Source organism: Sciurus vulgaris, assembly GCF_902686455.1.
Source record: "Sciurus vulgaris genome assembly, chromosome: 3".
Lineage (NCBI taxonomy): Eukaryota > Metazoa > Chordata > Mammalia > Rodentia > Sciuridae > Sciurus > Sciurus vulgaris.
The window spans coordinates 52077203-52105194 of NC_136463.1; the positions used below are offsets into that span (position 1 = coordinate 52077203).

Sequence of the window (27992 nt, forward strand, 5' to 3'; positions counted from 1 at the left end):
CGGTTTCCTAGGGAGATGGCAAGTGGTTCATTCTCAGACCAAAAGCTCAGAAATGGGCCCATGGAGCCTTTCTTTGTAGCTGCTGTGTGACAACAGGCAATTCCAAACCACTGCCTCCTCTTTCCTTATTGTTCTTGTGGGCTTTATTAACAATAGAAATGCCAGCGTGAATGATGCGAGGTGTGGCCCTCTTTCCTGGCTGGCTCTAGGCCAACAGGATGCTAGAAAGAACACACAGCCGTTTCTTCTGTCCCGAGTGGTCTGCGCAGTCGCTGGGGGGAGCGCCGCGGGCAGAGGAGGCTTGGCTGTGAGAATGGCAGGCTCCACTGCTGCACTGGTGGGGCTGGCCGGGTCCTGCCTCCAAGTCCCTGGGATCACCTCTCCAAAGCCTGCTCTTCTCAAACATCCACAGGCAGCAGCCTGGCCCCGCTCTGAAGTCAGAAAAGCCATCCCCAAGAAGGAGAGCTGGAAGAAACTGGCTCAGAACCCTGGCCAGAGACCCGGGATTTGTAGACTTCCTCCTTCACCCAACGAGCACATCAAGAGCTCTTTCTGGCCAGGCATGGTGGCTCCCCCTGTAATCCCAGCCACCCTGGAGGCTGAGGCAGGAGGATTGCAAGTTCAAGGCCAGCCTCAGATACTTAGCAAGGCCCTGTTTCAAAATAAAAAATAAAAGAGCCTGGGCATATAACTTAGTGATGGAGTGTTCCTGGGTTCAATTCCTATTCCCCATCACCCCTGCCCCCCGACAGAAAAGAGCCCTGTCTGCTCAGTGCTGAGCCAGTGCTGGGTCTCTAAGGAGGGGGGCACGGTGGAGAGGGTCAGATCCAGAGATGCATTGCCAAGGTGGTCCAGGCTGGACAGTGTGGACAATGACTGTTCCCCTTCGGCCCCCACTTCCAGGGGTTTAGGGCTGCATTTCCCAAGGTGACAACAACAGAATCCTAGGCCATCAGGTGCTCTGGGAAAAGGGGCTCTGTACTCAAGTACAGACTGGAAACTTGTTCCGATATTTGCTCACTCACAGTGGGCCACAGGCTTGCTAAGCTCTAGAATCTCAACTCCAAGGAGCCTCTGTCTTCCTGGAGACATATGGCAGTGTCTGAAGACATTCTTGACTGTCACCATTGCAGGGAGGTACCCACAGGCATCTGCTGGGTAGAAGCCAGGCCTGCTGCTTAAACACCCCACAACGCACAGAGAAGCCCCATGGCAAAGACATGAGACTTTAGATGACCAGCCTAAATGACAGTGGTACCCAGGTTAAGAAACTCTGCTGTGGGGTGACTCAGAACATCAGTTCTGTGCTGGTGGGTCCTGAGCCTTGGCCGGTAGAAGCAGGAAGCAGCAGCACCTGGCAGGAAGAACTCGCCCTTGATTCTAAGGCCCACCTGTTGATGCGCCCCCACCTTTTAGTTTCTTGGACATCAGACACATCACAGCATCAACCATGTATATCCTAATTGAACTGGAGACAACTTGTTTCTTTTTTAAGCTTACTTAAAACCCGGGTGCTTTTGATGATCAATGGCATTTTAGGTCTGTGAGTTGACAACTTGTCAAACCGTGGCCTCGGGCCTTTTGCCTCTCCCTGTGGGGCCTCTGCTTTCCCCATTCACAAATTCTGAGCCAGAAGGAGGATCCTGGCTGAGGGCCTGACCGACACTCCAGCTCACTAAGGCTTGATGCTTTCTACCCCAGGGCTTGAAGAGTCTGAGTGACTGCATCCACCCCCAGGATGAAAGGCAAGAGAACCCACCAGACATTTTGATGTCTTCCTTACCAATTTTTGAACCTAAATTTCGTAAGAAAGAAGAAAGTAGTAGCCACACTGGTATTTCTTTCTGTAGGGCAGAGCTAGTTTTTGTTTTTGTGTTTTATGCCTCCCTAAGTTCTTTCCTCATTCAGTTTTGCAGACAACTTTCAGGAGGTTGAGTTTTATTCTGGGAAGAAAAAAAAAATGCAACAAAGATATAGGTTGTTTCAAAACTCAACTCCCAGCCAGGCACAGTGACTTGGGAGGCTGAGGCAGGAGGATAACAAGTTAGAGGCCAGCCTCAGCAACATTAGAGACTGTCAGCAACTTAGCAAGATCCTGTCTCAAAATAAAACAAAAAGGGCTAGGGACTTGTGGCTCAGTGGTAGATCACCCCTGGGTTTGATCCCCAGTACCACAAAAGACCTTCACTAAACTCTACTCTGTATCCTTAGGCTGCTGGATTTTTGACTCTCCCATCCTTTGTCCCCACTGGAGCCAATCTTGGATCTTGGTCCCTTTTATTTTGTTCATGTTTCTGTGAAAGCCACTGTGATGCAACAGCAAAACTTCTCATTCCAAAATATGCCAGCTGTTGTTCTCGGTAATGGGAATCTGGCAATGGGACAAGACAACACACTGATTTCTGCTCCCAGGGAACCTACAAAATGGGACAGTTGCAAATAATCGCAAAATATGTCAGGTATTTCTTGCATGTTCTGATGTAAAGAATAAAAGTGGAGCAGTTATGACAGACAGTGACTAGAGAGTCAGGGAAGGCCTCGGTGAGGAAGTGGCATTTAGGTCAAGATTTAAGGACAATGACAAGATGGATATGTATGTGTGTGTAAGAGAGGAGGTGTTCTGGACCAGTTACCAGCTAGTGCAAAGGTCCTGAGGCAGGATAAAGTGTGGTAGGTTTGATAACAGAAAGTGGGCCCATATGCAGGTCTGGAGGGTAGGGAGTAGCTGGGAGTCCAATGAAATGAGGGAGGGGAGTGAGTGAGGTGGAGCCCACCAAGCCTGGTAAGCCTGAGGAACATGCTAGGATTTTATTCACAGTGTTGTGGCTGCAGAGCTAATGCAGTGGAGATGTGCTGTCTTCACCGGAAGCTGCCAGGCTGCACTTGGCTGGCTAAAGACTGTTCTTGGTTAGCAGCAATGGGGGAATTACCTGCAAAGTGGGGGTTAGGGCAGTGTGGAAAACCCAGCCACGTTTCCTGACCACAAACATCCCCTCTGGTCGCCCCTGAGGAGAACATGGAAACTCAGGTCAGGAAGAATGCCCGGGGAAGCACAGATGAACCCCGCCAAGCCACAGGAGGCGAAGAAGCCACAGGGCTCGGCTTTCCTTTTGTGGTAGAGCTTCGTGAGCTTCTGAGGGGGTGTGAAGGGCCACTCTGGGACCAGCTGGTCCATTCTTCGCGATGCAGGTCTGTTAGATGTTGCTAAGCAAAGCCAGCCAGGTTACCAGGTGGGGAGGGAGAGATTTAGAAGCACACCCTGACCTCTGAATTATATTCCACTCTTCGAATGTTGGATATTACTTAGGGCAAGCAGTGGCCTGGGGCTCTGCCTGCGTTTCCCCCCTTTAATGTCACCAGTGTTATGGAGCGGCGTCGGTTCAGTAGGTTTCTTCTGGCCAGTGCCAGGATTTCTCGGTGAGAAGGAGTAAAAACCACAACAGAAATCCTAAGATGCTCTTGAGTAACCGCTGAAAGTATTAGAAGCCGTCTCTGGACTGGTTTAACGTGCACTGTGGAAGTATCAATTTGTAGAGAAAGACATAGTAACAGGCTAAGGGGAAAAAAATGTAAGTGAAAAACGAGGCCCTGGGAATGTCACGTGTGAGTCACTGAGTAGAAAGAATGACAGTACCCACAGTGTTGTCCAGTAGGCAACCACGGAAACGGTCTCTATCTGCTGTCCAATAGGGATGCACATGGTTATCGGGTACTCGGAAGGTGGCTAGTGTCAATTGGACTTAATTTAACAGCTTTTTAAATTGGGGGGATAATTTTATACTTACAGAAGAGTGGTGAAGACAGTACAGGGAGTTCCTGTGTGTTCGCTTTTTTAAAAATTATTTTCTATGGGGAGGGGCTCTGGGGGTAGAACCCAGGGCCTCCCGCAGGCTAGGTGAGCACTCGGCCACTGAGCTGCACCCCCAGGCTCTCTGTGTATGCTTTACTCAGTTTCCCCTGTTAATGTCACCTACGCTCCCAGGCCATTTGTCAGAATCATGAAATTAACATCATACTTTACTATGAACAACATCGGGCCTTACTCAGATTTCATGCTTTTCCACTAGTTTCCTTTTCCTGGCGTAGGATCCAATCCTGGGAATCATGTTCCGTTTAGATTTTATTTGAACTTGATTTGTTTTAGTTTAAATAGCCAGCTGTGGTAGTGGCAATTCACAGACTATTTTATTAACTGTGTCCAAGAGAGCAAATGTGCAGAGGGAATTCTTTTCTGAGCCTCTGAGTCTGGGATGTGCATGGAACTTGATTTGAGTATTCCTTAAGGATAGAGGAGATGGAGTATTTACTGAAGTGGCCCTGGCAGAGGTTTAGGGGAGGTGTTTTGGAAAACTGGGTTCAGGATCTGGCTTTGCCCAGCCATGGGAACCCAGTCCAGCCAGTGTTCATGCTTAGGCCTCCAGCAGCTCCAGGGAACCCAGACTAAAGTGCAGAGAGCATGTGCCTTTGCAGAGGCCCAGGATTGGGGAGGACCTGACTAGGAGCATGAGGAGCCAACCAGGAGGACGCACAGACAGACAGCTGTGCACCTTGAGGAGAGAGGCCTGGGGATGTGGCTGCAGCACCCAGTCGCTCACCCTTGCCCACACCTTCCGCCCAAGATCAGGAAGCCTTGACCGGCTCACCTACAGAACCACACAGCAGGACCCTCACTTATTGCAGAGTTAGCAAGTGGTCAGGCTCAGAATGGCTTCCACAACCCTAAACCAGAGATCCCTGTTGACTTCAGGGGACACCCTGGCATGTAACCCTGTTGGGAAAGGGACTTGCTTCTTCCTTTAGAAGCTGTGTTCCTGTAGGCCGGGGCTTCAGGGACTCTACAGAGACCATTGAACCTTCCATGTCCCTGGACAATAACCCCAGGTTTCAACCACTCCCAACCACAGGCAGAAAGGTATTGGCGGTTCCATCTTTGGGAGCACAGTTTACGTCCTAGCCAGGGCAGACAGTGAGGTCCAGGCAGCCAGACGGGAGTGACTGAAACAGAAGGCTGTTTGTGTAAAACCGCTCCCCTAAACGCACCAGGGTAGACGAACGCTGGATACTCTGGAGGTGAGCGCAACAGAAGAGGCACCTGCAGGGCCGCCCAGGGCTCAGTAGGAAGGGAAGGAGGTGTCCAGGTGCCCAGAACCATCAGAGATGCTGAGCGCACAGCTGACGCCAAAGCTTCCCTGACTTCCCAGGGCCTGTGTTCCCACAGCAGCAGCTGTGTTTCCCAAAGTGGGCGCCGTGGCAGAACTGCCCCGATCAGGTTCTATGTCTGTATCACATGCAGGGTTGCTTGCTGTACACTTATGAGGGTCATGGCGCACATCGGTGTGTTTTAAAAGGACTATTGTGTATGAACAATTTGAATGTGAATCATTTGGGCATTTGTCCTAAGCTCTTTGGACCCCAGGACCCTAGCCCTGACCTTTACTGCTTAGTATTTACAATAAACACCCTGCAGAAGTGGCGTTCTTGACAACACAGCTTGGGGAAACGTTCCGTTCCACTGTTTTATGTACAATGGATGGATGGAAAGAAGGGGTGGAGGGAAGGAGGGAGGCAGGGAGGATGGATGCGTGGGAGGATTTCAAGAACCATGTCCTTAGAATTCCAAGGAGGTATAAGAGGGTGTCAGGGACTGGTGTGTGTGTGTGTGTGTGTGTTCTTTTGTGTTCTTCAGGGAACAAGAACCTGAACATTGGCACTTGGAGGATGGAATGTTTTATAACAGGGGCTGGGGCTGAAGAGTAGAAGTATAGCTTCCAGGAGGGCGAATTCTGGGAATTCTGGGTAGCAGAAGTGGCCAGCTCTTTGTTGTCTGGTATCTTTCAGTAACTTTTTTTTTTTTGGTACTGGGGATGGCACTTTACCACTTTACCACTGAACCACATCCCCAGCCCTTAAAAAAAAATTTTTTTTGAGACAGGGTCTCAAAAATGCTGAGGCTGACCTTGAACTTGTGATCCTCCTGTCTCAGTCTCCTGAGTTACTGGGATTGCAAGTGTATGCCACCATATCTAGCTTTTAGTAACTTTTCTAATGTTCCTTTTTCTCCCTGTTTTTATCCACTTCCTCCCCCTTCCTTCTTCTTTCTTCCCAAATATCCATCCCCCCAATCTCCTAATCTATATTTGACAGTCTATAAGGTAGCATATGCGTGTATATTTATTTTTGAAGTTACCAAAGTTACCACACAGAGTTTTGGGCCCCCCCCCCCCCCTTTTTTAACTTAAAAAGCCTTGAGTTTGGCATTTTATTTTTTCTTATATCCCCAATCTGAAATACATTTCTTGCAGTTATGAGTGATCCTTGACCGATTTTACTTCCCCTCCTGGAGTCTGGAGGTCTCTGAAGCCCCCACACTGGCCTCGTTTGCTTTGTGGCTGATGCTTGATGAGCTAGGAGCCCAGAGGATGAGGAATGCCAATTATGATCTTCTGGGCCTCCACTGCTCTGATCTCCACCGATAAGCTTTCTGAATGTGCCTGGGAGTGTTGGAGAGAAATGCAACAAGACAGGGTGTCAGAGGAGAGCCGCTGTGTGGGGGAAATGGTTGAATGGAAAATTAGTTTTTCTTTCCTGGTAATTGTTTTGACAGGAGTAGTAATTAGCCAACAGCTGACAGACCAGAACTGAAGTGAGAACAAGAGATTGGATTAGGGGCAGGATCCCCCTGCACTAGGTAGTCCCTGGCTGTGCTTAGCCTGCCGGGCTGTGAGCCTGGGGGACCGGGCTGGGAGATGGAGAGCAGCCTATTGAGGGTGCACTTTGAGGTCCTGGGAAGGGGTACATAGGGGTCAGGACAGCCTCTGCCCTCAAGGAGCTGGGAACAACCTGCATCAGCATCATCAAAGACGGTGACGTTACCTGCCCAGGTAAAAACGTGTTTCTTTTCTGTAGACTGAACCGTGGTTCTGATTTGCGTTACCTTTTTCTGGTTTTAGGATCAGAGTGATGTTGGCTTTGTACATAGCCTAGGAAACCTGCCACACGTTTCTGTGCTCTGGTACAGTTTGCGCCTGGGTATTTCTTTCTTGAGAGCTTGAACAAATTTGCCTATAAAACCATCTGGGTCCAGTACCTTTGATAGGGAAGTCCTTTTTCCAAAGTTTTGCTCTTTTTGGCATTTTTAGTGTTCCTTAAAACCATGTTGATCATTTGAATCTTTTGAAAAGTTTGTTTTTTATTAGCAGAGAATTAGAAATCATGTTTCTGTATTTTTTTAAAATCTCTACTGTATTTGTTACTTGTGTCTGTTCTGATTCCTAATTTTGAGCATTTGTTGTTAATCCCAATTTAAGCTGGCTCATTTCCTTTTTTTCATTGTGATTCCAACCTCTCCCTTCTGCCCATATACACCACATACACACACCAAACACGCCACACACACACACACACACACACACACACCATACACACATGCACACCACACACACCAAGCACACCAAATACACCAAACACACCACACACACACACACACACACACACACACACACACAAACCATACACACATAGACACCAAACACACCACACACACCACACACACAAACCATACACACATGCACACCACACACACCAAGCACACACAAACCATACACACACACACCAAACACACCACACATACACACAAATCATACACACATGCACACCACATACACCAAGCACACCACATACACACACACACAAACCATACACACACACACCAAACACACCACACACACACACAAACCATACACACATGTACACCACACAAACCATACACACGCACACCACATGCACATACATATGCCACACACACATATCACACACCACATACACACACCACACACACACCAAACACACCACACACACAACACACACAACACACACCACACACCCCAACCATAAACCCCCACACACACACCACACACACCACACACACCAAACACACCACACATGCACAGACACCACACATGCAAACACACCACACACGCATACATACCACACACCACACACACATACACACCACACACCACACATGCATACATATCACACACCAACATAACACACACACAGCACACACATAGCACACACCACATACATAGACCACACACACCACACATGCATACACAAACATACCACACACCACATACCACATACACAACACACACCACTGCCAGCTCTGAGTTGCTGATATCATCCTGTTTCCTAACTCACTAATTCCCGTGATATTCCTTTGTTTTATTTCATTTGGCCTTTTACACATTTTACTAAAATCTTAAGTTGAATGTTTAGTCCATTTATTTTTGTTCCTTTGGGTTTGTTGATGAAATAATTAAGGCTGTGGATTTTCCTCCCAAGTATGATGCAGGCTTTATCCCACTGGCTTTTATGTTTTTCCTTATCATTTTCTAAATTTTGTATAGTTACAGTCTTAAATTCTCTTTCAACCTGACATTACTTAAGAGGACATTTTCTTAATTTTCCAAGTGTTTAGGATTTGGGAGATTGGGAACTTTGTATATTTATTTCTTCTTTCATTATTAATATCTACTTTTATTACTTTCTGATCAAAGAATGTAGCCTGTGTTCTCTATGCCTTTTATCATTTATTGGCAGTTTATTTGTGGCTTAAATATGGCCGACATTTTTAGTGTTCCCTGGCTTCTTGGATAAAGATGCCATCTTGTTTTACATTGTCTGATGTTTAATACATCTACTTCAGTCAGCCTTTCAAATTAAATCATTCAGCTCTTACTTGTCCTTACTCTTGTTTCTTTGTCAATCCCGGCCTGAGAGCAGTATCCTGAAGTTTTCTGTTGTTGTCTTGGAACTTTCCAGCATCTGTGTCTTATCCGTTTCGGCACCATGCTATTAGGTTAGTAAGATTCCTCAGGTGTCATGCCTTCATTGTGGGATGTAGTTCTCATCAATCCAGAGCCTTCCTGGCATAGCTTTATGCCAATCTGAGCAGATGCTCCTCAGTGCCCTTGGCATCCCCCTGGTGCTTTTGGAGCCCTGGCCTCCTCCTCTTAAGCTGCCTTTTTTATTGGGTTGGCATTTGGCCAGTTCCCTGAGGGACATGGGTGTGGATGAGGCCTGTAGCTGGCCACACGTTCGTTGATTCTTGTCCCCCAAGCCACTGCACTAGGAACCTGCTCTGTACCAGTTTTCACTTTTCTTGGTGTGTGTGTGTCCACCCTTCAGGAATATGCACAGGCCCTGTCAATCAGGGAGAAGCCAGCTGACCACTGGCACTCTGCTGAGTGTGGCTTTGCTAGCAGAGGACCCTGGATTTTTTACTGCAAGCAGTAGAGAATGTAGTATCTGCCCCCACATGAAAAGGGTTCTTCCTGGAATGGAAATCATTCTAGTACCCATTGTTTTCTTCCAGCCCTGGCTACTTCCAGCCCTTGCAGTTTGGGTATCTCTTATCTAAAGCGTTCAGTGTTTTAGATTTGGAATTTTTTTAAATTTTGGAATATTTGCATAGATAGATAGATAGATAGATATGATATATCATAGGGATGGGACTGAAGTCTAAACACAAAATTTATTTGTTTCATATACACCTTATACACATGGCCAGAAGGTAATTTTATACAATATTTTTAATACTTTTGTGCATGGCACAGATTTCATGGTGTGCAATTTTCCACTCATGACATCATGTTGGCACTCAAGGAAGCATTTTGGATTTTGGATTTTTGGATTAGGGATGTGCCACCTGTAGTCAGTGTTGGTGATTTTTAGCCATTTTACTTCCTGCCATACTGCAGAGCTTTCTCAAAAAGAATTGTGACACTAGTCATATATCTTGTGACCCCAGCTAGACACCAGTGTGTATGCCTTCCTCCAGTCCAGCCGGCACTATCTATATGTACTGGCGCTTCTTCCAATCCCAGGACATAAGGACAGCTTGCTGTTCAAACTTGTGGTACACAGGAATTAAATTCAGGAACAAAAGCAGCATCCTTTCTTGTTTTCATGAAGTACTTCATTACATACGGATCCCTTTTGCAATTACTGCTTCATTGGACTGTCACACCAGAAAAGTAGATTTGAAGACTCAAAATTACCACCTAAGTTCCCATAACTACAGCAAAAGCCACACCATCTCTGAGAACTGTATCTACCTCGGTCCCAGTGTGAACTCGGGAGCATGCAGCAGCCTTGAGGGCCCAAAACTAGCCAAGCGTTGATGCCACCGAGATCAGATGCTAAAAACCAGGGCTCCCCTTCCCCCACTTGGACAGCAGGCTTTTATCAACACACATCAGGAACATGTGAAGTGTCTGCCAACAGGTATACATCCATAGGGGTTGAATTTTAGAGCCTCTGATTTCTTTAATTTTAGCAATACTGATTTGAGAATGTCTGTATACAATCACCTGGCTGGTAATTTGCAGAGCCAAATTTCATGGTAAACAGTCAATCCAGTCATCATTCCATCACACAGGTTAAGCATCCCTGACCCCAAAATCCAAGATCTGAACCTTTTTGAATATCCCCAAGCTTTTGGATTTTGGAACATTTCAGATTTTGAATTTTTTGAGTTAAGGATGCTCAGCCAGTGTCTTAAGTGTATGCAAATATTCCAAAATCTGAAACCCTCTGACCCAAGCATTGCGGATAAGGAATACCCAACCTGTACCTACATCACACTGCTCTGAGATGAAGGTGGAGAAGTTCTTTAGAGAGAAAGGCAAGAAATTGTAGGAAGGTGATGGAGGGGCCACAGAGAGAAAGATGTGACCTTTGACCAGAACCCAAGACTGCAACTGATTGGTGGCCATGGCTATTGGACTCTATGACCTCACCTCTTGTTAAACACCCTCCTGAAAAGAAACTCAGGCCTCTGACAGTTCAGTAACTTGGGTGCTATGGATTAGACAGATGCTTTCAACCCATTTCTAGCTCTGCAGCTAATGCTGAGATCCTGAAAGACCATCTTAGCCATGTGAGGCCTCCCAGAACCCAGGGAGGAGGTGGGAGAAGGGACTGTAATGGCCAAAAGTCGAAGGTGCCTCTTTGTGGCCCTCACAGCATCTGAGCCGTGTCTCTGTCCCCGCAGTGAATGGATACCACGCATCAGGGACCCCAGCGCACCCTCCAGAGACTGCCCACATGAGTCTCCGAAAATCCACCGGTGATTCCCAGGTAAGGGGTCCCGTTAAGGGAGGCCTAGAAAGGGGCCCAGGAAGTGTTCATTGAGATGGGGATGTCATGGGGGTCCCAGTGGCTACAGCCCAGTTTCAACTCCTAGGTGGAAAGTGACTGGTACATCTGGGGTGTTCTAATGTTTCCTGATGGGGAGAGGGTTGGATCATTGTAGCCTCTTGGTTTTCTAGACAGTGAGGGTGGTTTGGAGGAGGGGTCGTAACTGATGGGTTGTAACTGTCAGGACAGAGGAGTTCGTTCTGCTGTCTGCATTCCTGATGTATTCAGCCCAGGTTTCCCACCGCTTTAAGGGTGTGGACAGGCCAGCCATTTTCCCTTTCCACCCCCTTATCTCTCCCATCCCTGCAGGCTACCCGCAGCGGAGTTAGTACAATTTGATCATCTCCCTTGCTGAGCCATCATAGAGATAGCTATAGGATGGAAAGAACTGGCAGTGTTTCACAATTCCCAAACCACTTTCTCATTCACTGTCTCAGTTGGCACTTGTGCAAGGGCGGGTGGGTTCAGTACCCTTCCCATGCATGTGTGAGACCGTCAGGTGCAGACCGGTTAAGTGACTTGTGCAGGCTCACAGGGTGACTCAGGTCACACTGGACCTGAAGCCCTGTCCATGGTTTCCTCAGTGGCACTAAGCTGCTCTAAGAGGCTGAGGGCCAGTCTTACCCACAGGTTATCAAGAAGAGGATTTTAATGAAGCTTCCAAACCCAGCAGGTTTTAATTTTTTTTTTTTAATTAAAATGCCAGAACCCAGGGGTGGTGACGATGATGATGATGATTGAGGATGATCATGATGATAACATTGCTGATATTCCATGCTAGCTGCTTATTCAGTGACTTCGATGTACCAGTTAGTGAAAGAAAAACCCTTCTGCTCTCTTAGTACCATCAGTTAAAATGTGACACTCAGTGCCAATATAGGCAAGTATTAATTTCTGGAAAATCATTCAGTCGTTCTTAAGAGTCTGAGCATTGGTGGGCTCAGGTTCCGTTCAGTTAGCTCTGGCAGAGAATTTGGACAGGTCAAGGCTTCTTATATTGGGATGGATGTCTGAGCCTCCTGGGACTCTTGATAAAAATGTAGATTCTGATCCAAGAGTTCTAGGGTAGGGCAGATATTTCCAGCCAGCCAGCCTGCAAGCAATGCTGACACTGGTAGGGACCAAGCCTGAGTAGTAAGGATCTAGGCTTAGTCAATAGTACACAGTGATGTGTCTGTCCTGCTCACTCTTCTGCTCATACACCTATCAAGAATCAGCCTGGATTTGTGTGTTTGCTGCTGAGCTCCCAAATAGCCTCCCCAACACAGCTCTGTTAGTCTGCTACAAGGGAACCTTATTGTCATCTGACTTGCAATTTGTTTTGTTTTGTTTTGTTTTGGTTTGGTTTGGTTTTGGTACTAGGAGTTGATCCCAGGGGCACTTAACCATTAAGCCACATCCTCAGCCCTTTTTATTTTTTTATTTTGAGACAGGGTCTTGCTAAGTTGCTTAGGGTCTCACTAAGTTGCTGAAGCTGGCTTTGAACTTGTCGTCCTCCTGCGCCATCACACCTGGTTGCTTGTAGTTAATAGCAGTAAAAAACACCGGTGCTACCCTGAACATCATCAGGAAGAACATTGTATACAGCTTCCCATTCTTTCTTTCCTATTAAACCTGACTCCCTCTGCCTCCAAAAGTGCTATGAAGTTGTTACTCAACCATTTCAGAAAATGTTTATTGGCATAACTAATTTATAACTCAGAATCTGATTTAATAGTGTGAATCACAAGCCTTTGACATAGGAATTTCTCTTCCAGAGTCTGTTCTTGGAATATATTCAGGGATTCTGATTTAAGCTTAAAGTTGTTCCCTTGAGCATTATTTATAGCACTGTAACATTGGACCCGACCTAATTGTCCAGCAAGAGGAGATGGGGAAATGGATTATAGCACTGGACATCCAACCAGCCAGTGATGTTCTGCAGCCATTTAAAAAGCACTCTTCTAGAGAAAATTCAATGATTGGCAGAAATGCTCACAACTTAACATCAAGTTGGAAGAGCAGAACACAAACAATATATATTGTCGGTCTTATTTGTGGGAAGAAAGCCTACACTTATGTGAAGAAAAATGAGTGGAAGAAAAAGAAACCAGAACATTTATGATGGTTTTATATGCATCTAAGACAGTGGTTCTCCTTCAGGGGATATTTGGTGACATTAGAGAAGCTTTTGTTTGTTACAGGTGGGGTTGGGGTGCTAATGGAATCTAGAGTAGATGCAGCAATGTTGCTAAATAACCTACAGTGCACAGAATGGCTCCCAACTACAAGGAATCACCCATGTGAAAATACAAGTCATGCCAAAGTTTCAAAGCCTGATCAAAGATCATGGGTATTTTTACTTGCTTTACATTTAAAAAAAAATTTTAAAGTTGTTGATGGACCTTTGTTTTATTCACTTATTTATATGAGGTGCTGAGAATTGAACTCAGTGCCTCACACGTGAGGCAAGTGCTCTACCACTGAGCCACAACCTCAGCCCTTTACTTCCTTTACATTTTTAACTATTTTTAAAAATTTCTTAAAATGAACACATTTTGCTTTTATAGAAGACATTACAGGTTTTTGTTTTTGTGCTAATGGGGATTGAACTCAGGGGCACTCTACCAACCACCACCACCAAACTACATCCCCAGCCCTTTTTTTTTTTTTTTTTTTTTTTTTTTGAGATAAGATCTCCTTGTCCTCGCTGTTCTCAAACGAGATCCTCCTGCCTCAGCCTCCCAAGTCACTGGGATTACAGGCATGCACAACTGCACCTGTCTTACTACAATTTTCTATTATAAAATATAAAAACTGAAAGGGAGATACCACGATTGAGTATTCAGTTCTTTTAGACTGTGAAAGGGTAACATTTGGATATGAAAGATACTACTTTTTGTACTAGTTTGTGCCTGTACAGAGTTGGTTATCCAAAAAAGTGCCAAAGACTAAACGTAATATTTTAAGGTCTGGTTTTTGCAGATAGTACTACCAACAGTGGATCCCTAAGTACACCATCTCGTCCAGCATGCAGGGTGATTCACTCACACCATCCCAGGCTGTCATAACAATTACACTCAATTATTGAAACCTGAGTGAATGAACCAACGAAGGAGCACACGCCCATCCAAGAGGCAGGGTGTGGAGTAGATGGAGTAGTTTGTTCAAGGTTACCGTGACAGAGCTCAGACTAACAAACCCCAGAAAGTCTTGTGTTCACCTTCTGTCACCTGCTAATCACCCCTCCCTGAGCAGGCTAATGGAGATGAGCATGCTGAGGGGAGGAGGGCATACCTAATTTTCATGGAAACCCGGAATGTGTCTACATCATGCTCTGCCATGGGTAGGTCCTATGGCTGAGTGCCCCAGGGGTTTCTGAGGGTCCTGCCCCTTCCTAGGCCCAGCCTTGGCACACCTGGATGGGTGAACACAGGAGGTGGTCATCTGGTGCCACCCAGTGGAGAGTTTCAGTAATGCAAACCTATTGAGGGGCACGGCAGGTACTGGATAAATGGAGATCTCCTGACCGGGAGGCGGGTGGGGGATCAAGGGCTAATAGTCTTGCCAACCTTAGCAGAAGCAAGCCCCAGCTGGTTCGTTTCCTTCCTGCCCACCAATGCCTAGGCCCTTTTGTGATCCATTTCTCAACTGTTCTGACTTGCCATGAACTTCCCCAGGAAGACAGAGGGAGAAAAGAGAATGGGACTTGGGACTTAGAAACTGAAGGGACCCATTGAAGACTAGAGTTTAAGGTAGAAAGAGGGCGGCTGCCAAATGTCTACCATGCTCTGTTTAGTACCACATATTCCAATGAGCATTTACGTCTTTGCCAGGCACTGAGACATGGAAGGATGTGGCACTTAACCTTGATTGTGGAGGAGGGGGTCCTATAGCTGGTGTGGGAGAAAGACATTTTATCATGATATGTAATTTCAGCAGTGATGAGGGCTAGAGGAAATGCATGCTATGGGGTCCTGCCATGGTGGTTGTGGGTAGTGGAGATGGTAGGAATGGGCTTCTGAAGAAAAGATGCTTGGTTGAAGACTGGAAGGATGAGCAAGGGCTCAGCTTGGCTTGGCAAAGTGTGGGGGGAGGACCAAGGGAGTAGGACCCCAGAGATGATTTTCAGGGAGTGGGAACAGGCTGTAAGGACATTTGGAGCAGGTTCACTGAGTCACTTGTGAAAGGCTCACTGCAGTTTAGCAAGCAGTTTGTATATGCCACACCTGTCAGTTCTCACGGTGACAGCAGAGCTGCCTGGGTGGGAGTTGGGACACCAGGCTGGGAGGGGTTTAAAAAATAAATGAAAACAAATTCTCTGGAATCATAGACAAAGGAAAAAAATTTTAAATATTTATTGAGGGAATTTGTACACCTTTACACAAGTTGAGGGAATACTCTGATAAAGTCCCACTGTCCTGTCATTTAGTTTCAGCAGCTGCTGGCACTTGGCCTATCTTGTTAATCCCATATCGTTTATGCTCCCATCTGCACCCCTAATGCCTCTCCCCGGTTTTTAAAGCAAATTCTTGGCATGTTGTTTTAAATTTAAATACTTCAGAATGCATCTCAATGGGGAAAGACATCATAAGACCATTATAACATTTAAGAAAATATATATGTGTGTACTAAGCCTATACACAAATTCCCCAGTTGTCCCCAGATGCCTTTTTTAATAGTCTGCTCTTCTCCCCAATCCAGGATCCATTTCCCCTGTGGGCATATTGGTTACTCTCTCTTTAGCCTGTCTCTCTCTGTCTCTCTCAAAAACAGCTTTGTTGAGTTATAACTTACAGTATAATGCACCTATTATTATTATTATTATCATTATTATTATTTTGATACTGAAGATTTAACTCAGGGGTACTTTACCACTGAGCCACATCCTCAGTCCTTTTTTTTTTTTTTTTTTTTTTTTTTTGAGATGAGGTCTTGCTATTGAGATGAGGTCTTGCTAAGTTGCTGAGGCTGGCCTTGAACTTGTAATCTTCCTGCCTCGGCCTCCTGAGTTGCTGGGATTACAGCATGCACCACTGCACCTGGCTACAATTCACTCATTTATAACACAATTCAGTGGACTTTTTCATGTATTTACAGAGTTGTACAACCAAAATCACAATGAATCTTAAAACATCTTCATCATCACAGAGAACATCCCCCCAAGCCTTAGGCAACCGCTGTTCCACTTTCTGTCTCTGTGGATGTTCCTATTCTGGACATTTCATGTACGTGGAATCATGCTGTTTGCGGTCCCCTGGCGCTGGCTTCTTTCACTCATAGTGTTTTCGAGGGAGGTCTGTGTTGTAGCGCAGGTCAGACCTTCATTCCTGTGGCTGGATAATATCCATCGTATGGCTGGACCATTTTATCTATTATCCTCACTTTAATCTCTCTTCATCGAGATGGGTCCCTAACACATTTTTTCCTTTGTCTTTCCTCCATTGGCTTTTAGTCTATTTTTTGAAGAGTTCAGGTCAGTTGGCTCACAGAACGACCTACATTCCTGATCTAATTGTCTTTTTCTTAGATCCAGGTTAGGTGGATAGGGCGAGGGAGCCATGTAGGGCACGCGGAGTTCTTATTACATCTTAGAGGGAGGCACCGCCCAGGCTTGCACCCCAGTGGAGAGGCTGAGTTTGAGCTCTTGGTTAACATGGTGATGACCAGACTTCTCTTTTGCGGGGGTTTATTTTCCCTTTCTAATATGTCAGTAACCTATGGAGTGCTGGGGTGATATACAGTGACCATCCCGTTCCCCAACACTCTTCTCATCGAGTGCTTTGACCATCCATAATGATCCTGGCCTTAACTCCTTTTGACATTGGGGTTTCTGAATGGTGGTCTTCTCATTCCTTATGATTTTGATTGGCATTCTTCTGAAGGAAGGTTCCCTCCTCCCACTTCGGAGTTATCATTGAAGTCATTCATCGTCCTGCTCAAAGGTGCCTAAACATGGCCGTTGGGAGTCCCTTCCAACTGGTTCCTGTGTCTCTTTATTTTATCATTGTGTATTTTCTTACCTCCTTGCACAATAAGATGTTCCAGGTCTACCTTGTATTTGGAATTAGTCATTTTTCTAAGAAACGGGCTCATTTAAATAGAAAGTATTAGAAACCAAGCTGTAGCTGCTGTTTTCACTGTGGTGCAGGGGTTATTCCTCTGGGTCCTCTCCATGGAGTACTACAAGGTGGGGTGGTGTGTATGTCATGTGCATATGTATGTATGTATGTATGTACACACAGCCATGATGATGCATGTATGTGATGCATGGACACGTGTGTGAAATTGGAATAAATAGACACAGATCATCAGTGGCAAACACGGAGTCCAATGTGGCCTAGGGCATCCCCTGACACCTGATCCACGCTGGCTGAAGTGATACACAGCTGACAGGGTAGAAATCAGGTGAGTTTTGACTCCCACACTTAGGTGCATGATTTGTATTCCTGTCCTGGTCCAAGTTATAGGGAGGAGGTGTCCGATCTCATTCCACAGAGTCTTGTACGTGTGGTCCCAAAATAAATGCTCATGGGTGATGGAGATCTTTTCCTGCACCCCCACTGCGAAGGCATTTGGAAAACAAGATACTGTCTCAGGTCTCAAAGCAGAGAAATGGCAGAAGATAGAGGAAAGAATTATGCAGGCTTAGTTTCCAATTTCCACTGGTCTATTTACTAGCCTTGTGACCCTGGATGATGTAGCTTCTGCAAGCCTCAATATCATGATCTGGAAAACAGATGAGAAGCCATGCAACTTGCTGGGGTGTAGGATTAAATTAGATTGAGCATGTCAGATATCAAATCTGGGACCTGCCATAACAAGCAAGATGGTGGCTCTTGCAGTGTGTTCCCTCCCCCTGGTTATCTTCCTCATCCTTCTCCGCATTCCTGTCATTATGGCATCCATATGTAAACTCAAAGACTATAGCTGAGGCTGCTGGGGCACCAGTTGCTGCCTGGTGAGTTGCAGTCGTAATGGTGGTAATGTAAAGTTATTCCATGACAGAGAGATTGCAGACCATAAAATCAGCCCCAAGCGCACCTCCGTGGCATGTATGTGCTTGGCCAGTGTCTGCATAAGAGAACCTGTGGAGAGACTTCTGCCCTTGTCTCTTCTCCTTCATGGAATCACCTGGGGCTCCTGCTATGTGGCCTATCTGCCTTCTTCCTTGGGCAGTTTTGGCAAGTGCCCTAATAGCATGGGAGGGTACAGGGTGAGACTGCTGGATGGGTTGGTGCCTTTAAAATGTCTACAGAAGCTATAGTTGACCACAAGTTTGACATGGCTCCAGAGCCTTTTGGGGTGGCCAGGCAGTAACCCTAAGTAGGGATGCTGGGATAAAGCAACAGAAAGTTGATCCAGATCAGCCTAACTCCAAGTGAAGTCTTCAGATTGTGTAGGAAAGGAGCTGGCCCCACCTGAGACTGACCTGCTGAAGCAATAGCTCTGGGAGATGAAGTTGGGACTCTATTTTGAGCAGTGAATTCTGATACATCTCAAAGTTTGAGGACCGGTGATGATGATCCATTATGTAGATGGCAAAACAGAGACTCAAAGAGGTCAAATTTCTTGACTGGAGTCTCAAAGCCAGTAAAAAATTTCTTATCTGTGAAATGGGTAGTCCTTAAGGTTCCTTTGCACCAAGCACTCTTAGGATATCAGTTTTCATGAGTTGACTTTATTAAGCAGCCCAAGTAGGATTGCATAGCAGTCAAAATGGAGCACAGCCAGGGTCTCGCTGAAGTCCCCTTTGCCTATGTCACAGATGGGCTCCTGAGGCTGGGGCTGACACCCTCCTGCACATGCTCATCTGACCAGGTGGTCCAGGGTTGTGCTGGCCTGCAGGTGGGGCTGCCAGTTTCTTTGAGGCTCCCTAGAGAAGCCCCACTATGCTTTTCTGACCTATTAAAAATGACAGACACTTTGTTATACTTGCCCAAAGATAGGGTAAGTCTCAGTCTCAGCCCTAGGATGTCCAGAGGATGGCTACCCACAATGCCTTAGAGTAAGCAACTTCCCAGGTCACTGTGTGACTCAGGACAGGGACACTGCAGGTCTTGCCTGGAGACTTCTAGTGTTGAGTTCCAAATGCAATTGCTAGTGGAACAACTGAGACCCAGGACCAAAGGTTTTCTTTAGGGTCCTAGGTTCTTAACTGGCAACCTTTAATTTTTCCTCTCAGCACAATCCTAAAACTTTTGCAAGCTGCTGAGGACTTGTGGGCTCAAAGCTACTTGGGACCCTGGTTTTCTTTCTGGCAAAAGGGAAAACAAAAAGACAGTCCAAAAACTATCGCTCGGTTCTTTTCAGACATTCCTCCCGGCTCATGAGCTTGAGAGAGCATCAAGTCGCAGAAGTGACTGAGCAGCGCCCCTGTGCACGTTATGTGTTTAGGGTTTGATATTTTAGACCTGGAGGTTTCTGAATAACGTGTCATGTGCTGAGTCCTCAGTGCCAGGAGGTCCTCAGTACCATCCACTTTAACTCTTCACTCCCCAGTGGATTCTGCCACACCAGCAGTGAGCGGCACGCGGAACCAGTTACCAGCAGAGGGCAGCGGAGGGGTTAACTCCCCAAATCACAGAATGAGAGGAGGGGAGACCTGGTTTGGAACAATTTTCTCGTAGTCTATGCAGGAGGCTTCATCCACTTTGCCTGTAGCCTGAGAGCCGGGCACAGGAGCAGCGTGTGCTCTCAGGAATTTTCCTTTGTGCCTGGCCCAGAGCGTGGTGACTGGGAGTTAACAGCAGGCTGAGCATCCCTGAACTTCCCCAGCTCAGGGCTTTTCACCAATCCCTCCACCCTCAGGGAACCTGAATGGGGGAAAAAAATAGTCCAATATGGAGAACAGCTTTGACGATGTTTCTTACTTCTCTCCCCAGAACCTGGGATCCTTGTCACCAGGCAAAAAGCAGAGCAAGGAAAACACCATCACAGTAAGTGGCTTCCCGCGGGGTGCTCCCAGGTTTGGGCTGCAGGCCGGGGCATTTGACCACAGCTGGTCTGTTGCTATGGCAACGTGGACCGCCAAGCCAAAGTGATGCCCAGCCTGAAAACGGGGAAGTTCCAAAAGCTTGGATTTAGCTGAAGTTCCCCAGCCCACTTTCCCTTCTTCTGTCCATTTCACATTTCCCTGCTTCTCCCTTGGTAAAGGAGTGGGGGGAGGGCTGTGGGATGATGCAGAAGCCATTTCTGTGGGGAGGGCAGGGGAAGGTACGCGTGCGGGAGTAGGTTGAAGGGGGTGGACCATGCTGTGTGCAAGTGATGTGACATGCAAATTACAGCCACGGCAGGGTTGCTTTTGTGCAGGGAAACTTCTGGAAGATGTCAAAGTTAAAAGCAAGAGAAAGCACCCTAAGAATAGAGTTCCTGAGAGTTCCTAATGAGAAGCAGGCAGCTTCCTCCTAGCTGGACCAGTCTGCCCCCCAGGACTCTTCCAAAAGCCCACTGAGTGCCCATGTGGAGACCCAGTGGGAGCCCCTCCCCCACCTCCCCATCTCAGCTCTGTGCTGAACTGAGGAGCTGGACATGGGCGAGGACTCTCCCTGTGGGGAGGGGAGCTGTCCAGCTCCTCAAACAGCCCACAGCTCAAAGTCTTGAGAAGTGAGATCCTAGGTGTGCTGTCTTCACAAGTGCCAGGGCATCGGAGACAGGGGATTACTCTCTTGGGCTCCATCTCACACCATTCCAAGCCATTTTGACCACCCCCATGGAGATCAAACCAGGAGTGGATGCATTTCCCTGGCCTCTGCAGGATGAAGGATTCTACTTTGCAGGAAAAAGAGTTAGGCAAACAATAAAAACAAACATACTAATAGCCTTTATGTGCATTTATAACACATAAACAATGTTCCAATTGACTTATTTTGCCTACTAGCTATGTGAGGTGTAGTAAATAGAATCAATATAGTAGAGTGATTATGGACCTGAACTCTGAAGCCAGAGTGTCACTTATGTCACTTAAAGGCTGTGCAACAGCTGGGGCAAGTGACTCAGTGTCCACCTCAATGAAATAGGGACTTGGGGGCTCCTGAGACATAGGGATGGGATAAGGACTGAATGGGTCTGTTTATGCAGAGCACCTATAGCAGAGCCTGGCACATAGAAAGTGTCCTGTACACACAAGTGTGATACTACCCTGTTACAGATGAGGAAGCTGAGGTGTGGAGTGGCACTTCACCCAAGGTCGCCCAGCAGAAAGCATCAGGATTCAACACTCTGCTCTTGCCCAGCGTCAGTGCGCTTCTGGAGCCAGCCTGGTTTCTCAGGTCTCAGTCCCTCTTGACCTACCTCCCTCTGTTTCCAGAGTGCTGGGCAGAGGCAGAGAGGCTGAGCCTGCTGGAACTGCGGGCCTGCGCAGCCTTCCTGTTACTGGAGGAGCTGCTGAGGCCAGGCAGGACATGGACAGACCCCAGGTGCAAACTTACAGAGGGTATAGCCTCCATGTTCAAAATTATCACCAGATGCCCCAGAATGCCAGGGCAAAGCAGAGGATCCCCCAGAGTCTCCCAGAATAGGAGGAAAGGAGGATGAGGAAAACATGGGGGGAGGCCTCATTTTAGAATTCTAGACCCAAAAAAAGTGGGAGAAATGAAGAACGAGTGTTATGCTGGCCACAGGTGTCCTAAAGACCTGTAGTGACGGTGCCCAGGCCATGTGGTGGGGCACCTGCCAGGCTGTCTTTCATCCAGAGCTTCAAGCTGTGTCAGTGGGCTGAGTGTGGCCCTGAACCTTCCTCAGAATGGCACACCTTGTCCTTCCCTGCTCGGTGCCTCCTCTGTTCCTTCCCACTGACCTACGTCAGTGCTTCTCAGGAAATGGCCGGTGACATGTGGTGGGCATTCAAGGCCTCCGAGATACTTATTTAAATTGCAGATTCCTGAAAGGTATCCAGGCCTATGGTGGGTCTCTCTGATGCCAAGCCGGAAAATTCTGCATTTTCACCAACACCTCCAGAGCTTTTAAATAAACACTCCTGCCTTGAAAAACTGTTGCTGGGGATACTGAACAAAGCCCTGGGGAGAAGGTCATGGGGCTGGTCAAGGGTCCCAGAGTGAGTGAGGAGCAGAGTCTCCCAGCCACCAGCGCAGGAAGCCTCCCAGCCCATCACTGGCCACCTCTGTCCTGTGTGTCTCCAGCTGAAGACTGCTATACTGCTGCTCTTTCCCCAACCCAGTGCTCTCTCCCTGTGCCCAGCCTCTCACTCTGGGCTTTGATCCTGCAGAACTCAGGGCTTCTGCAGGAGAAGATGCTCAAAAGGAAAGGATGGCCCTATTTCCTAGGAGGCTGGGACATGAGCTTCCCACTCCTTGGCATGTGGAGATGAGGTGAGCAACTTCCTGTGCTGTCTGATTCTAAGGAGCAGGCATTTCCAGGCCTGGGCAGCAAAGGGTGGTATGTCCATGACTGAGGAGCAAGAACGGAGCTTGATTCTGAAGCTCCGTAGCCTGGAGCTGGTTTCAAATGGGTAGACACGTGGGTGGCCTGGCAGCAGCAGGCAGGGGCTGGCAGCCTCGCCTGGCTCTCGTCCCTCCTGTCAGCAATGTTGGACTGGCAGGTGGAGCAGGGTGTTTGATTGGGAGTGACGGGTACTAATGGCAGCTCAGAGCTCTGGGCACAAGTATGTCATGTCCAAATCTTGAGGACTCCAGTAAAGAGGACAGCAGAGCCCCATGACCATATTCTCTCCTGGAAAGAGCATTTGGGGACTCTTGTGATCCTCAGCCTTGGCTCCCCAGCATAGCCCATCTAAAGCCACAGAGCCCTGGTTGGGAGCTAGGGGCCTGGAGATGAGCCCTTGTGGTCCTCCTCTGTTCACCCAGAGCCCCGCTCTCCCCCACCTCCTGGGTCAGCTTCCCTCCTGGGGGAATATTCAGAGTCCGCTCCGCTGGAGCCCTTGGTTGTCAAGCTGTGTTCCGTCAGTCTACAGGCAGGCTGCTCAGACAGGCTGCCTCTCTTCTCCAGTACAGCCCCCTGCTCACATGAGCCCTTCAGGTGGGCCATGCTTGTGTTGAGCAGTTCTCACCCAGGGCCAGCTGCAGCCCCCTCGGCATCCCCAGAGTTCCTGGAGGGCAGCCCTTGTGGGTTTGTCTGCCCTGGCAGGACTGCCAGCTGCACTGAACACCCCGGCAGCTGAGGCAGGGCAGGGAGTACCCCTCCATTCCTCTGAGGGTTGGAGAGAGCAGCATTGGTACTAGCATGAAGGTGAAGCTGGTCAATGCTGGGGATCTCAGGGGAGGGGAGGTTGCGAGTGGCCTCTGTAACTTCTCATTCCCAGTCCTCTGAGGGGCACGTCTCTCTCTGACTCCCTGTTAAATTTCCCTTCCTGCTTGACCTCCTCTGTGGATTGAAGAGGTCATGTGGCCAGGGTTAGGTGCCAGGAATCTGGACCAGATCACCTGGATTCAGACCCTGCTCCACAGTACACAAAAGCTGAGTGATGTTGTGTAAAATAACTTATTGTTTCTGTGCTTCAGTTTACTTGTCTGTGAGATGGGGCCAACAGCAGCACCTGTTGGGGATTTCGTGAGTTAATGTAATGAAGCACTTAGGAAGGTGGCTGTCATATTCTTAGCTATTGTTAAACAGAAAGCAGCTCCTTAGATCATCTCCAGTGTATGCAAGGTACAAGATGGCATTGAAGCTCTTCCTGTTCTAAGAGGCTCTGGGAGAGGTGTAGCTGGACCCTGCTATCAACTGCCTGGAAAATGTCACCCAGGAAGGATCAGAAGTCCACGCATGGAAGTTTCTATAGGGAGAGCCCTGACTTGCTTTCCTGTTTGGGACTTGTGGCCCTGCTAGGTGGAGCCTTAAGGTCCTGCCAGCCCTTCTGATCCTGGGGTACCAGCCGGGGCTTTAGGTCACAGGTCAGAGCAAGTAGCTCAAGTGGAAGTAGTGGCCCAGGACCTAGGAAGCCAGTTCTGCACCCTGCTCTGCCACTCTTCAGCCCCAAGGCAGTGGCTGGAGCATGTGCCTCTCTGTGCCTCAGTTTCCTCATCTGTGACTGAGTGGGCATTTCAGCTCTGGTTGCTTCCTGGACATGCGCACACCATACAGCTCTCACCATACCCCTCCGCTGCTGCCGCCTCCTTCTCTCTGAGGCCACGGCTCTACCCCCCCATTTCCGTGTCCCAGTGGATGGGAACACTCTTCACCCAGACGGGGCACCTAGAGGTTTGTCAGCCTCGGCACTGTTAACATGTTGCTATTTGTTGTGGGGGGTTGTTCTGTGTACTATCAATTGTTTCTCAGAAGCCCTGGCCCCTACCCACCAGATGCCAATAGCACAACCAAAAATGTCCTCACATTGCCAGATGTCCCCTGGGGTGTGGGCAAAATCACTCCTGGGTAACAGTCACTGAATCAACTTCACGGTGCTGTTAAGTTTATCTCCTAGGCATTTCCAGATTCATCTCTTATCTCCCCTTTCCTATACTGCTGAGCCATCATTATGAACTCACCAGGGTCGCTGCACAGCCTCCTCCCCTCCAGTGGTCACAGCCTCTAATATTCCCCCATCCAGATCCCTGGCCCTTCCGGTAGCCTCAGCACCCTATGCTTAGCCCAGTGGAAAATTCATCCCAAAGAATCACAGTGACTTACCATCAAACTGTTGAGGGCAGACGCTGTACCTTTACATCACTAGTCTCATCGCACTAAGAAACATTTATGGGGCACCCACTGTGTGCCTGATGCTGTGCCAGACCCAAGGGAAACTGCAGGGAAAAGATGGACTCCCTCCTCTAGGAGTCAGGCTATTAAAGAAGAGAAATGTGTAGTGAGAAACATCACGAATGTGCGCATGCAGGTGGTGGGAGGATCTGTCATGGCCTGTGGCACTGAATAGCCATTCAAAAAACATGGAGAAAGTGGATGAGCACATGGTCCCTCAAAGCGCGGCTGGATCTGGATTCAAATATTTCCCTTCTGTGATCATCAGCTTTGTCATATAAAGTTCTCATAGTTCCCTGCCTATAGGGTTGTTGGAAAGGTGAAATGAGAATGGAAGCAAAGCTCTTGACCAGGTGCCTGATAACGGCTCCCCAGGAACACCCAAAGTCAGCAGCACACCTCCCAGGAGGCCAGTGAGGTGCAGTCCTCCAGATGCCCACCACGGGGTGCAGGGAAGTCCTTAGGGACTAGCTGGGCATGAGAAATCCTGAAACCCGAGTGGGGCTCCTAGCCAGGCCATCCCCAAATTGATGGCCTCACAGAGTGGCATAAGCAGCAAGGATAAGTCCTGAGTCACCCCCACTTTCCTGTCTTCACTCCTGTCCCCCAATCCAGCCAGCTGTCCTTCCCTGGTTGCTACAGGGCTTTTGGAGGAACCCCTCACCTTCTAGACCCCTGACCCTTCTAGTTTCCAACTAGGCATCTCTCTGGAATCAGGATTTTAGGAAACAAGATGGCGTTACAGTGCAAGGCAAGGCAGCTTTTCTCCTGGCTCAGCTACCCGGAACTCAAACAGTTGGAACACCACATCTCCCTGAGGCTTAGAGTGAAAAATCCTGGGATTTTTCAGGTTTGCCCTAGCTGAACCATGGACTGCTTGACTCATTAGTTGGATATAAAAAAAAAAGGAAGGAGGAACCTCTCTGAAGCGCAAATGACCAAAACGGGAACAGACCTCAGCGGATAAGCGCGAGGCCCTTTTTAAGCAGCAGAGTCAAGCAGCCAGGCACCAGAGGGGCACAGGGGGTAAAATGATGGAAGACCCCATGAGGGTCTGGGTTTTATAGGGCCTTAGCAGAGCCAGGTCAAGGGAGGAGTCAGTTACTTTGGGCGGGCCTTTTGGCAGGGTGGAGGGGTTTATTTAGGACGGGGCTGGAGGGCAGGTAGGGAGGTTCCTCCCTGGGGCCTATTTCCTTATCCTTCGCTCTCCACTGGAGCTCTTCGGTCGTCTGCCATCCAGGAGCCATCTTGGGACTGCCGTGTGGCGGAGCCTTCGAAACCCAAACCCAGATTTGTGAGTTTGCAGCTAGGTCTGCGGGGGCGTGTCTGAGCCTAGCAATCTAGTGGAAAGTCAGAATCTGGGAGCATTTCACCCAGGGAACACTGGATGGAGAGGCTGAAGAAAGTGGGTTCACCCTAGCTCCGCCAGTCCTGAAATGCTCAGGGATAGATGGAGTCTCCAACCCCTCCCCAGTCCCATCCCCTGATCCCCGGGTCCCACCAGGTCTAGCCTTGGCCGGGCACCCAGGAGGGATCTCCAGCTCCCCAATCCACAGTCACCCAACCCCTCCCTAGCCCCCAAACGAGCCCATCACTTGCTGCTACGTGGCCGACCAGCCCCAGACATAACAGGTCTTGCTCAGGACCTCTGGGGGAGAGGTGCCTGACCAGGAGCTCAAAAAGGTGGGGGTGGGAGAGATTTTGGAGACTATATCAGAGACCAGGAATTGTGGGGTCTGCAGGTTACGTAAGGGTCTAAGATCAGGCTCCTACATCGCTTGAGGGGAACAGAAAAGAGACTCCTGGTGTGCAGTCTTCCAACGTGGACCATCAATTGCTATATCTCACTTCCAAGTCCACTCCTCCCACCCTAGAAACCCTCACTATCCTGAGGGTAAAGCTACCATCAAACTCCAGACAACCCCCACCTATCGACAGAGTAGGGAAGCTGAAGCGATCAATTTTCCATTAAGATCCCTTTTTTTTTTCCTTCTCTCTCATATCTCTATCTTTTGAAACCAAGTATTTTTCATGCATCAGTTCATTGAGAACTGGGATGTCTGAATAGTATATTACAGTTTTGTTGTATATTTGTTTATTTTTACTTTTTTTTTCCTTTATACATATTTTCCTCTCATTTACTTGTTTCCCTGGATTCTTTCTCTCTTCCCTCCTGCTAACAGCCAACCTCTATTAATTCCTCTTTCATTCTTCCTATAGTAATTTTTATTTCTATCTTTTCTTCCTCATAAACATCCCATCCTACACCACTTGTTTTCTCTTTGTCCACCAGTAGAAATTGTAAACCCCTTTTGCAAACTTACTGTTTATATTCTAGACAATAGTTGAATACATCATTTCTGTGTATGCCACAAAACTGTAGATGTCTTAATAGGAGCTATTTAGTTTGAGGCTGTATGTTGTTTGCATTAGTTGGTGTTAATATTGGTCTTCCCCTTAAAGGTGAGGTACTGGAAACCTTCAGGGATACTATAAATCTACAGGGTAGAAACTGTACTCCCTCAGATCCCCATGACTAAATGGGAAGACACACAAACAAAATGAAAACAAAAGGGAACAAAGCACTCCAAACAAACCAGGATGCTCCAATTATAGACTCCATTGACAAACCAGTAGAAGAAATGTCAGAGAAGGAGTTCAGAATATACTTAGTAAAACTGCTTCACGACTTTAAGGAGGATATAAAGAGTGAAATCAGAGCTATGTTTCAGGAGATGGATGATATCTTAAAGAAAAAGATAAAGATCCTGAGAAGAAATCTAGAAGAAATCTTTGAAATGAAAGAATCAATAAAGCAAAATAAAAATTCAATGAAAAGTAGCACCAACAGAGGAGACCACTTGGAAGACAGAACTTCAGGCAATGAAGACAAAATATATAATTTTGAAAATAAAGGTGACCACACAGAGAAGATGGTAAGAAACCACATAGAATTTTGAGAGTGGGGCTCTGGGGCTCATCCGTCTTTGTGTCTTCCATTTTGGTGGTCACAAAGCCCTCAGCATGGGTCATGAATGCTGCTTCTTATAGTGTGGTCCCTGGACCATTACAAATCCTGGGAGCTTGGGCCTCACCCAGACCTCCTGAATTAAATATTATGAGATTGGGACTCA

General features: G+C 47.6%; 1 protein-coding gene across 16 annotated transcripts in view; it reads left to right on the forward strand.

Annotated features, from left to right (window-relative positions):
• Positions 1-27992, forward strand: part of GAS7 (growth arrest specific 7) — a 229584-nt gene that overhangs the window by 173363 nt on the left and 28229 nt on the right. For 8 of the 16 annotated variants that reach the window (XM_079134064.1, XM_079134058.1, XM_079134059.1 and 5 more), the window contains exon 4: positions 20070-20123. In XM_079134064.1, coding sequence (XP_078990190.1) covers positions 20070-20123 — 54 coding nt within the window. Of the gene's footprint in view, positions 1-11059; positions 11146-20069; positions 20124-21885; positions 27795-27992 lie in introns of those variants that run through there. The other 8 variants (XM_079134055.1, XM_079134067.1, XM_079134068.1 and 5 more) reach the window with 2 other exon arrangements.